This window comes from Colossoma macropomum, unplaced genomic scaffold (genome assembly GCF_904425465.1).
Source record: "Colossoma macropomum unplaced genomic scaffold, Colossoma_macropomum, whole genome shotgun sequence".
NCBI lineage: Eukaryota > Metazoa > Chordata > Actinopteri > Characiformes > Serrasalmidae > Colossoma > Colossoma macropomum.
This window is the reverse complement of record NW_023494794.1, coordinates 12,214,342-12,228,970: the sequence shown is the minus strand read 5'-3', so window position 1 is coordinate 12,228,970 and position 14,629 is coordinate 12,214,342. Positions and strand designations below refer to the sequence as shown.

Genomic DNA, 14,629 nt, shown 5'->3' with positions numbered 1-14,629 from the left:
AAGCATCTTCATCAGGTTACTTGTCAGTCATCAGTAATATCTGATTACAATGCCCTATTGCCCAGGCCTAGTTACATCTGAATCTATGGTGTGGCAGTGGTGCTGAGCTCTCTGTTCCACTTGCTATTGAGTCTGACAGTTTTGTCACTCTGCATGGGCAAGAACTGCCTACTTTCACAGGAAGGAGCCTTTTGACTGACAGGCAGAATGACTAACCACAAGCCATTGTTTTTGTGTGATGTGTAGGGGCAGGCGAATGTCAAATGTTGGATATCTTGCTTACTCAGCTACTACACTCTAAAAATATAGATTTCTAAATGGTTGTTGGCTTAGATGTACAGTTCTAGGAGCAAAACTTTTAGTGATAACGCTTTTCAATCCAGCAACGGTGTCTTGCTCCGAAAGGCTCATTGTTGTCATAGTGTACAGAGCAGTGCAGCTGCTTACTACAGGTTTCTAGCAATTAGTCTGTAGACAAAAGTTTAGATTTTTTTCTTAAGCAGATGCAGAATTTGCCATATAACAAAGAAAAAGGAAGCAGAGCTCTGTTTTTGTTATTAAGTTCATGTCCTGAATAGAGCACGTGTCAGGCTGTTTTTAAAGGCAAAAACTGTTTTAAAATGTCATTGCTTGATATGAAGTGTTTGGTCTACATTATTAGACTGCTCTGTTCCACACAATCTCATCCTTGACCTCGGGGCTATTCTGGTGTACCTACCGGCATGCCAGTGTTTATATCTCCTCTACACGCTCCCTGTGATTATAGATAAGAGAGATCGTGCATGTGCGTATGTATATATGCATGCAAACACAAGTACTGTGCAAAGTCAGAGACCTGTGTGTGTGTGTGTGTGTGTGTGTGTGTGTGTGTGTGTGTGTACATGTATACAACTCAAAGTTCAGTCTTAGGAGTTGGTTGCATTTTCTGCTTCTCACAATCAAAATAATCCCAAACACATTCACTGATATTGATGTCTGGACTCTGGGCTGGCCAGTGCGTTGTTCCTTTGTCTTTGGACAGAAACACTTGTGGACTTTTTTCGATTTAAAATGAGAGAGGCTTGATTCTCTTGGCTCTCTCAAAGCTAATGGTGGCAGGTTTGGTGGTCTTGCATGGTTATTAAGCATCCCTTTTTTTCTATTTGCTTTTTTGGAGCTCCAGTTTCAGAAACTCTTGTTATCTATGGTTTATTTTATGTCTAATCTCCTCATAGATATCTTTTTTAGAATGGTCTCTGACTTTTGCACAGTACAATGTATTTTTATTCATTTGTATTTGTATGTGAGTCTTCACTCTCTTGCTCTCTCGATGCCTCTCTCTCCCTCTTGTGTGCACAAACACACACACATTTCCTCACTGAAACCAAGCAGCTGGAAGACGTTATGTCCCAGGCCTGGAGCTTTTGCTTACATGTTGGCAGAGTTCAAGACCTTGATATGGGAAGCCCTCTCACTTTCAAAGCAGTGCCCACTTTTGCCCTGCAGTGCACAAAAGCACACCCACTCCCACTCACACAAACACTAATCCATTTTACAGCACCCTCTGTAATGCACGTGTGGCCAGGTAGCGATCCAAGCACCACCGCTTGCTAGTTTAACAGTGGTGTTTAAATGCTGGCCAGCATGGCATAGTGCCAGGACCTGGTGCCAAGTTGAGCTTCTCTGGCGGGGGCATACCCTGCATGCCGTCCTGTAAAGTGTGTGCAGTACCTTGCTTTCCCTTGAATTTCCTCTGCTGTCTTCTTCTCCTTTCACTTTGAATAACTTGTGTCTTTCATCCTGTCTCATATTGATTACAAAGGACATTGAAGCTCAGTTCAAACTGTGGAGAGGCAGGCTGAGCTTTTGCACCTGACAGCTTTTTATTTTTTTTGTGTGTGTGTGGTTATTTGCCAGCCCAGTTGCTATGTTTCTATCAGTTGCGTACTGCTTTCTTAAAGAGGAATAATCTGAGTCGCCCTGAACTCTGATTATTAGGTATCATTTCAGAAGAAAATATTCTTAGGATCTGCAAAGGGATGCACAATATAGCAGTGACCGATATATTGGGATTGTGAATGAGGGATTTTAATTATTATCCGATAAATCCGATATTGGAATTTCACCTAATAATTGACAGTGACAGCCATCATGAGAGCAACAATAAAAAAAAATAAAAAATAAATAAAATTAATAGACAAATTATGTGCTATTCATCAGTCAATGGCTTTGAAAAATATCCCAAAATTTTTCATCTGGATAATCTTTGAATAATGCTTTGCTCAAGAGATCAGGTTTTTATATGTTTAATTAAGATGTTAACTTTAATCCTTCCAGTTTATTTTTTATGATGTAGCATGAAAGATTAAAGTGATCACCTTTTAATGAGAGCAGGGAGGAAGCGTAAACAGTGCACATAGAGATGTTAAAGGTGGAAAATGGGTTATGAGAGACCCCAGTGTGAAATTTGGGCCAAATCTATACACGACAATGTAGCTGCAGGCCGAGATTTGGCACCTTTTGTGTTTGCTTACCTCGTACGCTTGACTGTTCAGTCAGTGGAGCAGCGAAATGCTCAGTTAGATTGCCAAAGTGCGCAGTAGTGCTGATGAGCCTCGACTCTGATACACGACCTTTTTATTCATGTGTGCTGGTACGTTTCTCTGTTACCTTTAATGAAATTAGGAGGGATGCGTAAAGTAGGCAACGAGATGCTAAAGGTGGACAATGGGCTATGAAATTTGGACCCAACCTATGCATGAAAAAGCAGCCACAATTTGGCACCTGACAGCTTCGTATCAGCGCAGCTGCTATGTTTTTATCGCTGATGTGCTACTTAATTACAGATAAATAAACCAAATCGCCCTGAACTAATTTCAGATGAAAATGTTATTAGGATCCCCATGTGTATGCACGGTATATATAACATGTACTGATAAATAAGGGAAACTTAATCATTATTATCAATCTGACTGAAATTAGAGCTGATAATTGCAACCAATAATGCAGGTTTTGATGCATGTCGCTAGTGATTGGTATTTCTGTGCTTCTAACTAGGGCTGAACGATTTGGGGGAGATATCTGTTTGCGATTGCAATTTAAATGTGATTATTTTCTACAAATTCAGCTCCAGGTGTTTGTTTTACCAGGAGGACATTGAATTTTGACTTCTGGCTTGAATGCGGAATGTAGTGTGACACACTGCCAGTTAATGAGCTCAGCATTATTAGTTGGTTACGTTTCCCCACTTAAAACTATATAATTAAAATAGCAGCTTTTGCTATTTGAAAATTGCACTCTTTCAAATTGTGATTTCAGTATAAAAATCTTTCAGTTTATGTTTACCTACATCGTAAACAGCACTGGAAATCACTGCAAACACTGGAAACAAAATACTGTATGCACATATAATAATGTAGATGTTTATGATATTTATCATGTCTGATTTAGCAGTCAGACAGCCAACCTTATACTTACTACGCATACTATATGAATCATAGAGCGAACTTGTAAAATGCCAAAATACAATTATTAGTTTTATATATATATATATATATATATATATATATATATATATATATATATATATATATATATATAAAATCATATTTATTTAAATTGATTGAGTTATCCAAATTCATCAATTAGTGCAGTCGAACAAACATTTAAGTCTTGATATACTTCAGATAATATGTTGTCCGAAAAATCAGATTTAGCATGTTTAATTAGGTTAATTAAGATATTAGCCTTCATCCTACTAGTTTATTTCTTACAAAGCATGCCAGATTAAAATGATTACCTTTTTTAAGGTAGTGAACGTAGTGAGGAAGTATAAAGTAGACAAGAAAACAATAAAGGTAGGAGATGTTCTGTGAGAAACCTCAATATAAAATGATGACAAATGATGCCTAAACCCCAGTAGGCACCCAGTATACACATTAAAAAAATTAATATTTGGAGTGAAGAGAGGTTAGTATAACATAGTGGGTAATAGCACTTCCCTCAGCAGACTGTGGTTTGATTCTCCACCTGCAGAAGCCCACCACACTACACCAATAAGAGTCCTTGGGCAGACTCCTAACTGTGAACTCTCCTGCAGTATGAGTAGTATGAATAAAGTCACTGCTGCTTCAGAATTTTACGAAGTGTCATGAAGTTGCAATTACAAAACTCTACAGAGGGCTTTTAATTTGAAACGACGGTTACAGGAAGCAGACAAACATTGCACAAACAGTCAGAGCCGAGTTGAGCCAATATGTCGAGTCAAACGATTGTCTGTGCATTGAAAGGCACCAGTCAAAAGCAGAGGTTCTTCTATAGCATTGCTATGGTGTGGTATTGGCCCCTTTATTTTTAAGAGTGCAGGCTTGTCGAGTCGCAGTCAGAGCAGGTGTTGGTTTGTTATGAATGGGGACTTTTGTGTTTGCTTACCTGGTACACTTGGCTGTTCAGTCAATGGAGCAGCAAATTGCACAGAGTGGCAGAGTGTGCAGTAGCTTAACATTGACTAGCCTCAGCTCTGATGCACGACCTTTTTATTCATGTGTGCTGATGCATTTCTGTATTACTTTTGCTGTGTGACGACCTCCGTAGCAGCTCCATCAAATCCCACACATTCGGAACTCAAGTTGTTTTTGTCTGCACATACTTGTATGTCAACGAAGATATTGGAACCTGACCTGTGTCAAATATTTGAGAAGGTCCAATCCCAAACCTTTATAGTCTTGTCCTGTTAGGTTCAGACACATTTTTTAAGATCTAGTGTTTACTGGAAGCTCTTATAATGGGCTTGCAGGTTCCTTCGATTCACCTTCTCCACAGAGGCTGGTCCAAACTGCTCCCGGGACATCTGCGCTCTCAAAAAGGTGCCAAGAAAGATTCTTTGGAGCGATGCCATGAAAGAACCACTTTTGGCTTCCTAAAGAACCTTTCGAATGGGTGGTTGAGTGGTTTCAATCCACTGAAAGGTTCTTCACAGAACCTTCTATGGGACCTATTGTGCGTTCAAGTGCTTCTATTTGGCACATTCTTTTTTAAGAGTCTGTTCCCCTCGCGTCTTTACTCCCCTTACGTAAAACGGACTGATATCTCCATCCAGACGTCCTTGGCACGCAGCAGGGAGAACCACCCGGTGCTGCCCTTTTGACTGCTCATCAATAGCCTGGGCAGGGGCTCGTGTTTGACAGTGGCCGGCTGCCTCCTTGCTCGGCCGGCCGCCGGACTCCTTTCAATCAAGCAGGATAGAGGAGACGTCAAACAGTGGGCGCCGTGCCAGTGACAGGCTTTTTCTCTCTTTCTCTCTAGCCATGGATCCGCCTCCCTTTGCATTAGCCTGCCTCTCTCTCTCTCTCTCTCTCTCTCTCTCGGCTTGTCTGTTACAGGCTTTCTTATCTGAGCTTTTCTGCTGTGCCCTTTCACACTCTCATTCCTCCTGTCTCTTTATCTGTCTCCCCTTCTCACTTTTCCCTCTTTTGTCTTTCGTTCTTGCTTTTCTCTTTATCCACAGCTGAGAGCAACTGTCGTTTCTACCCCGCATGTCACTCTATCAATCTGCCAGTCCACTATGTTTAATTTTTATTCCCCCACAGCAATTTCAATTTTCAGGCAATGACTAACTCAACTGCGACATAAAGCTCAAGACGACGGCACTTGCGATTTGTCAAGTGCAGCGAGGGCTTGTATAAACCAAGAACTAGGTTCATGAAACATGCAGTTTAATAGATAATCCTGAACTATCTGTACAATCTTTGCAGAAGGAGCTCCACATTGTGCCACTCTCTCTTATCTGCTGCTGCAAATTGCAGTAATAGAGGACGTTAAATAGTGCTCAGAGTGTGAGATGATGCAAACACAAGCCTTTCAGAAGTGACTGTGAAGAAAACATGAGATGACAATCTGGTTTATTGACGTGACGGATGAAGGCTCCATGGCTTTACTAGCAAAACATTATCATAGCTTATGATTTATTCAGAGTGTTGACTTTTTAATCAGCATTGCTTTAATATTGAATATCTTGTTCCACTGATGAGTTACATTTTTGAGAGTGTTCCCACTAAAGATCTAGAACTTGACACAGTGCCAACTAATCCTATTCTTCCCTGAGGGAATAAAATGTGTAAGACATAATGGCAATGATTCCCATTCCTATCTAAAGAGCTTTCTATTTATGTTATTATGTTAAATGATAGCAAACCAACAAAGGAAACATGTTCAATTATTAACCTCTAAAACTGTGAGCTTATTCAGTTATTCATCTTAAGACTACTATAAATTATTTGGTAACTACTGTGAAACTGATATGCTGTGAGAGTGATGACTTGAAGGTACATACACGTCCTTGCGGTTGAAGGGGTTAAAGTTTTTGGAAATCTAGGTGTTCTAAAACTTTTGAGAAGCCGTGTAGGCAAGACTAATTTTTAAAGCATCCATTGTATCGTATTGCAAATGTATCTTGGAATAATGTATGACTAAATTGATGCTGTGGGGTTGGTTGTCACATGCTATGAAAAATTATAAAAATCTATAATTTCAAAGAATAAAGGAACATTTTTGATATCTAGGTATTTTCCAGGTTTTGATAATCAGTGTCCTCATTTTAAAAAAAACGAGTTTCATATAATGTGAATGTATGTCGTAATTAAGATGCAAAAACAACCTGTTTTCAAATCATTGTTTTTTGTGACAAGACATTGAAATGTCACAAAATCCAGGGCTTTTACCACCTATTCAACGTACAGCAGTTCACTCATTCATGCTGAAGTTGTAGGGCATCCAGTGGGAGCAGAGGGCATTGATATCCATTATTCTTAAAGGCACAATAACAAAAACAACCTGTTTACTTGGAAAAATGTATTTAGTTTTTAATAGGTAAACACACACAGACAACATGAGTGGACCTAATTCAAGAAAAATGTTGTGTAATTGAGATTTCAGTTCCCCTTCACTATAGTTTCACACTGTAAACTACTCTCTCTCTCTCTCTGACAGGCGGAATTGACCGGCATTAAATGGCGGTGTTACAACTTCCGTGGTGGCGGCGAATATGGGCCGGTGATTTCAGCGCCTGCGCAGGACGACCCGGTGCTGCGCAGCTTCACGCGCTGCGTGCAGGCCAACCTGCTGTGTGTGTGGCGCCGTCGTGTCAAGCCCGACGCCAAAGAGTTGTGGATCTTCTGGTGGGGCGATGAGCCCAACCTGAGTGACATCATACACCATGAGCTGGAAGGTGAGCCTGCTGAACATTGCCTTGGGATTCTGTGTGTTTGTGTTGTGTACGTGTGCTCTTGGGGTCTTTACCTTGATGGTGTATGAGGACAGGTGGACAGCCAGATTCCACTTTGGCTGCTGGTTAGTTGAGAAGGAAACTCTCCTCTGATATTTTTAGCAGTGCTGCTTGTTCTTAGTGCTGAAGTTCAGCCTTAGAGCCAACAATAACAATAGACATTACATACAGACTTACATACTACATACTAACACACATCCACCTTGAATACCATAGCCTTGGCCCAGCAACATCTTAGCAAACACCTAGAGAATACCATAGTGATAGCCTAGCAACACCTTAGCAACCACCTGGGATACCATAGCAATGTCCAAGCAACGCTTTAGCAACCACTAAGCCTTCCCCTTAGTTTCTCACTTTTAGCTCGCTCAAACAAGCAAAGAATTCTGCCAAAAGTGTGAATTTTTTTTTTCCCCAACTGTCAGATAGGGCTCAATAATTTTGGAAGAACTAACTAACTGTGATTTTTTTTTTTGGTCCAATATTTATAATTGCGATTTATAATTGCGATTCTATAAAACAAACTCCAGGCCTGTTTGACCAAGATAACCAGCATATCCATTTTTCTAGCTCCAGACGTGACAACTGGAGATAGCGTGCCAGACTGCCAGTTACAGTATGTGTCCATTTGCAACTTCGCTTCGCCTGATCATATTTATTTCAATGGAGAGCTCTGCCACATCATGTGATGCCTGATGGTTTGTGATTTGCTGAAATCTACCTCGTTATGTGGTAAAAAGCTGAAAGTGCGTATGCAAGAGTAGGGCAAGAATAGAGGGGTCTTTGTCACGAATGCCAAAGCATAGAAATTTCACCGAGGGTCAAGAGGAGAAATAAATGCCTCTTTTTTTTTTTTTCAAATCCATGGCAGTATAAAATATTTATGAAAATGGTTTCATACATACCTCTTCATGATGTCAGTGAAGATTTGAAAGGCAAAATAAAAACGATACACAGCTCTAGGGTTTTCTAGCTAGCTTGGTAGTGAGACTGAACGAGCTTTCTAACTTGTGCGAATGACTGATACATTCTGAAATGTATAAAAGCATAAAAATCATAAGGCTGCATTTTTATTCTCATTGCAGGCTTCTTTAACCAATAAGTAGCTGGCCCAGATGCGTTCCTTGTTGATTTATTTCCATAACAAAAATGATACAGAAAAACCCACCAGCGGTGAACAGAGAGATCTGGCGAGGCAGAATGTAGCAAGAAAAAGTATAAGTGGACGCTTACAGTTATTGTGGTTGTCTTGTCATGTACACAGCACGAGTGTTTGCTTCTGATTGGTCTGACTAAACCACAGGCAGTTCAAAAGTGCTGTATTTACTCAAATTTCCCCACTTAAAACTTGATGAAACAATGTTGTTGATAACATTAGCTGTAATTAAAATTGCACCTCTTGTGATTTAAACTGTCTTTTAAATTGTGATTTCTATATGAAAACAATTCATCGTTTAGCTCTCCTTTCAATCCATATAACAGAAACGCCCACATTCATAAGTAGGAAAGGAGATTTTATGATTTGAATTTCATGAAAACTTATAGTTGTGCACGCTTTTGTGTTTTTGTGGAAACTTTTCATTTTGGTGTAATTTAGTCATTGACTTAGAAGCAACCTAGAAAAAAATTTGGAAGACGGAACAAAGTTGAACTTGGCAACGTATGTAATTTTATAATCACATTTAAGTAGTAGGGCAAAAGTGCCTATATTCTAAACCTTGGTGCTTTGTAGATGCACTCCATCTCCATTGCTCCTGTTTATTTTAGAGATATTTTCCATGAATATTTATGGCTGGTTCTGATTTCTTTGTAGCTATTTTTTTTTATTAGTTTTTCTTTAAACCAAAGTTCACACTTTGTGGGCTAAATTAACACACTAGCACATTGCTAGCGCTTTCTATTAGTCAAAGTTGCAACCTAAATAAAATTATTTGCTCTTTAATGGGCCAAACTGGTATTTTAAATTCTTTTAAAATAGTTACAAATTTAAATAACATAAATCAAATACAGTGCTACAAAGTGTGAATGTAAGAGGCAACTAGCTATTTAGCACAATGAGTCATGCATAATTATGCTACAGCATTTAGGTGTAGCACAGGTGTACAGGTGTAGCAGCAGCATTTAGCTAAAGTGCAAATGCACTTACCTGCCTTACATTATTTACGTCTGAAAATTGCAGCGCAGATCAGAATAAACCAATGAAACCTAATGAATTGACTGATTCTCCGAATCAGAACACAATGTTATTGATGCTGAGCGCCAGCTTGTCGTACCCCATCAGTATATTTTTCTTTTGTTTGTTTGGCAAAAAACAAGCAAATAAACCAGTGTTTCTGTGCATCCTTTCACTGTAAAAGGACAACGGTATCAACAGAGTCTGAAAGAATATGTAGCTGTCTGAGAAAAGAAGTAGAGATTACTTGGATAGTGAGAAGCAGAGAGTGCAACCAACTTCTTAGACTGAACTTTGGAGGGGTGGAAAATTGCTGCAGATTTCTTTGAAAAGCTGAAAGCAAGTCTCCTGAAAAGAATGAGAGCTGTAATAAAGGCAAAGGGGGGATACACTAAACATTGAAAAAAATATATTTAGTTGTTGAGGCATCTGTGTTGTTTTCTGCCTATTTTTCCTGAAAATTAGTAACTTGTACTTAATGGCCGTTTTGACTGGAAATTAAACAAATACTGCTGTTGACTGTGCTTTTTTTTATTTACTCTTTCCTTTTATTAAGGTCCCTAAAACGCATGGCTGAAAATGGAGGATATTGCAGGAGTGGCCTAATTTTTGATGTTGTGCTTATTACGGCTGTGATGATACTAATAATGCATTTGGTGTTTACAGCGAGCCCTGATAGCCTTAGAAATGGACTCTTGAAATAAAATGTAGCCGTATAATTTCCCAGACGCTCTTTCACATGGTTTACAGGACCTTGGGGAGGCACACAGATGCGAGAGAGAGAGAGAGAGGGAGAGAATGCTGAGCGCAGGCTCTTGCCTTGCTGTCGCCTGCTAGACGGGCGTTGATTCTGTGTGGTGTGTGGCTCCTCGAGTGTGCTGCGTCGAGAGAGCACGATCAGCTGAATCTACACAAACTATTTATAGGGCCATTTGCATTATCTCACCGCACACAGGGAATCTCGCGACTATTGACCACAGCTGCGGAGCAGGGCTGAGAGAGCAGAGGGAATGAGGTCGGAGAAAGAAATGGAGAGTAAGGCAACACAATATGTGCATAAAATGTGATGTGTGGTAAAGTTGCTGGATATTGCGATGACAGTGTGAGATGCACTGAATAGAAGTGGCTTTCCTGATACCGATATTGAAATCTTGAGTATTGGCCCAATCTGATCCGATATTATTTTAAAAACTACTAAGCGTTAAAATGAGCTGCTTTTAATTGAAGCACTTTACCTAAGATGAGCATCTTAAAGTAGGCTGTCATGCTCAGATTACTAAAACGTACAGCTAATAGGAGTTGGATCAGATTCATTCTTTTTTGCCCTGCCAATATCTGATCCATCATTTTCTGTTGATATTGAGCTCATACTGATCCTTGGTATGGGATCGGTGTCATCTCTAGCTAGGCCTATTGCAGTTATTACATATTCACCTAATTGCAGTTATTTGAGGGGATTGCAGTTATTTGAGATGATGGCAATAATTTTTTTACGTTCCGTAAAAAAATGTAAATATAAAAAAGCAGTACATACATTCATTGAGACACATCATGGGACTCATGAATAGTCTTTACTTTAACTCTGTGCTCTAACAATTTACAAGGCAGAGCAAGAAATGTTTACGTGCTACATGTGTTTTAGCGTGTATGCTTTCCGAATGAGTGTTTCTGCTTGTATTTTCATGCTAATAAAACATTAGCTTTGCTTAGCTCTACACATGATTCTGTGTAACTGTAGTCATTTGAGAGTGAAGTGTGTCATGTGGAAAGTATGAACAGTGTTATCTGTTAAGTAAGCATATCTTGGAAGCAACATGGCTAATCAGCTAATTTGGCCATGATAGGCTTGTACTTTAGTAGTTGCAAGCAGTGAACAAGAAAAGACAGTTAAATCGTTAATTGCAATTATTTTTTATGACTATTGATTGTCAGCTAAACTGTCATGATCGTGACAGCCCTTTCTCTAGCAATAAATTGTGATTCAGATATACAAATTCAGTCTGTGTCTGATTGGATATGCAGCAAATTTAAGTGTAATTAAACCCAGAATTCAACAGTAATGACAGTATTCTGCATATCCATTAATATGCATCATTCTACTGTTCCTTGATTACCAAGAACAACACATCACAAAAATCGCTCTCCACGTTTGTGCACAGTGCATAATAAAAGTAATGAAAAGTAATTATAGCTCCTTACATTACAACTTCTAGCACATTTTCAATGTGTCGTAAGGCTGTTAGGAGCCGAGTCTACACTGTTTCCTGTGCAGGCCTACAAAACCCAATGAGGTTTATTGTGCTCCTTGTGAAAGTAGCCACTGCTTGTCACTTATTTAACGAAATGGTCCACTCACTCCAGATGTAGTAATCCAAGACATGTTTGGTGTCTTTTTTTTAGTTTTAAAGTGGATCTGTGTGGCTAACGCTGCTAACAAACACCACAAGTCAATAGTCACCCAAATCTCTTCTACAAAACCATCCCCACAACATCTCTCAACCCGCTCAAACCACATCTAGGTCTTCATTAAGGTCGCTCAGACTTGTCGATGTGGTTTAGGACACAATATGTCTTAATGTGAGGTATGAAAATGAACATAACCTCACTTTGTAGTGGGCAGCTATTTTAGACAACAGGGTGGTGTGCCGAATTTAGACTTCTCTTCACATGTACGGCGTCACGTACACATAGAAACACTACGGGTTCCATTCATGATTTCTGCCTCTTTATAAATAACTGTTACTCTTCAATTTTGTTACTGAAGACATATGTTTAAAAATAGAAATAACAGGAATCTCAAATGTAATCTAGTATTCAGATGCCTGGGTGACACGAAGGGGAGTTGGATTGTGCAGGGGAGGTGGATTCTGACAAAACAGCTATGTGATGAGGTTTTGTTCATTTTTGTGATTCACATTAAGTCGTACTGTACCCTAAACTACATCAACAAATCTGAGTGACCTTCATGAAAGATTTGAGTGACTATTTACAGAAATGATTTGGGTGACTATTGACTTTTGACTAGTATTTGTTAGCATCATAGCTCAAGCACAAATATAAAAGAAGTAAAATTTGGACACCATGCATGTCTTGGCTGATAGATTACATCTGGGGTTAATGGAAATGCAAATTAAATTTTTGGCCAAAACATTCCTTTTAAACATGAGGCCAGAGTTACTAATGTTTTGGGCCAGTGTAACCCTGTTTTGGCGTTAAAAAGGGGGTGTTTCAATTTACTAAGAAGGGCAATGGCTTTTTAGCACCTATAGTAAGATGAAATACTGATAGTAAAAAGTGACTGTTACTTAATGTTTGAGAAAAGCTTTTCTTGTTATTGGTGCTAATGTGCCATTGTGTCATTGTTGTCGCTGAGAGAGAAACGAGAACGTTTATCATGCACACTTTGGTTTGATGCACTACACAGAGCTCAGAGGATGCAGAATTTACATGAAATTAAACAGAGATTTTACAATATCACACAATTTTAAATGCACTCAGCAGAGAACGCAACTTCAGCTCAAACCAACAAAAGAACCTGTTCTGAAAGAGGAAGTCAATCATTACTTACTGTCTCATGTTTCATTTGTCATGTTGAAATAATATTTTCTCAAAATAATGGCTTATTATGCCAAAGTACATATGCACGTTCACAGAGAGTAATAACTTGTTGTTTAGTTATTTGCCATTATTTTGACCTACTACAATAAAATCTTGAGAAAATAAGTCATTATTTTTCTGACTCCCAAACCAAACACTTATATACTTCACACACTGCACTACGGAATGCTTTTCTAATGCTGGTGCACTGTTTTTTTGCGTACTATTTAGTGCTGTAGTATGCAGTTTGGGATGCAGCCTTTTGCTATTACTTGACAGAAATGGGCTTCCATACAAAAAAGCAAGTGAGTCAAACTTGTTGTTACATTGCGCTGCCCGTGTGTTAATCACAAAGTTGCGCAGTGTTCATTTGCATGGAGGTTCTTGGTAGATAAGCCATTATTAGCCACCCCCATAAGCGCAAAGTGTCAGTAGACAATTAGCGCCTCTTTTAGTAAATCTGCCCCATGGTGTTTAACCCTTCGGTGTTAAGGTAAAAAAAAAAAAAAGCAGCTATTTCTGTTTTTTTTAATTGACTCTTCTGTTTTATAAATGTGCTTTCTTAAAGCTGTTGTGGCATTTATATAAAAATGTAAAGAACATGACCTAACAACGTTGCTTTTTTTTAGTTCTGAAGTGGAGCTGTGAGGCTAACATGGCTAATCGGCATTGCAATCTAAAACATCACTAATTAACACTGTGCCAAAATTCAGGCCTCAGGACTGCTTCTTTTACTGTTTTAGCTATGCTAAGTACTTTTGTCTGTTTTCTCAGACAATGTGTTTTCTATAATCTATGTTATGCAATGTCAGAAAGTAAACAAGCAAGCCTACTGGAAATTATTTAACAAATCAACATGGTTTGAGGCTGGTTTGTGATGATTTAGGCATTCAGTTTGCATTATGCTAATTGCTGGAGTATAGGCTTATATTTTATATTTTTATATATAGTTTGAATTTGAGTAGTACTACTCAAATTTGAATATCAGACCCAAACCATAAAACCATAATAAGTGCCATGGCTTGGAGTTTGCATTGAGAAAGTTGTCTCTAAAGTCTTTTAGATAAGCAGATGCTAATCATCCGTTTTACCTCAGCTAACGTTGGCCTAGCCTGATCATAATGTATTCTACCTCGTATTTTTTAACTGGAAAACTTTTCCGCTGTGTGCCATGAAACATGCCGTGCGTCACAGCTGACAAGTCAGTGTCAAAGTCGCCTTCTCTCTAGCCACTAGTGGAGGAAAAGGTAGCATTGGCATTATTAGCATTTGAAAATATTTAGTGCTTGTCTCAGTCTTTTACATTCTCTCAAGTTGTTTTCTTGGGTTTATCTTTTTGACAATGAAATATGTTAACCTGCCCTCTTAAGAGGCACATTCTGCTTTTTTCAGCACAAGATATAGCTTGCTTGGTGGTTAAAAAGGTGTCGTCTGAACACACCTTTAGCTAGCTCACTAAATATATATTATATAGAATGTTTTATTCCATTATTCTCTGACCAGGACATAAGACGCAGGTTATTTACTGCCCTCTGTTAGAGTGTAGAATTCAGATATCTCGTGGTTATTCAAAATGAGAACATATAAAGTTGGGAGAA

General features: G+C 38.9%; 1 protein-coding gene across 5 annotated transcripts in view; it reads left to right on the top strand.

Annotated features, from left to right (window-relative positions):
- LOC118814539 (mediator of RNA polymerase II transcription subunit 13-like) overlaps nucleotides 1–14,629 on the top strand; it is a 142,327-nt gene that overhangs the window by 13,648 nt on the left and 114,050 nt on the right. For all 5 annotated transcript variants that reach the window (XM_036580181.1, XM_036580180.1, XM_036580178.1 and 2 more), the window contains exon 2: nucleotides 6,967–7,204. In XM_036580181.1, the coding sequence (XP_036436074.1) occupies nucleotides 6,967–7,204 (238 nt within the window). The remainder of the gene's footprint in view (nucleotides 1–6,966; nucleotides 7,205–14,629) is intronic.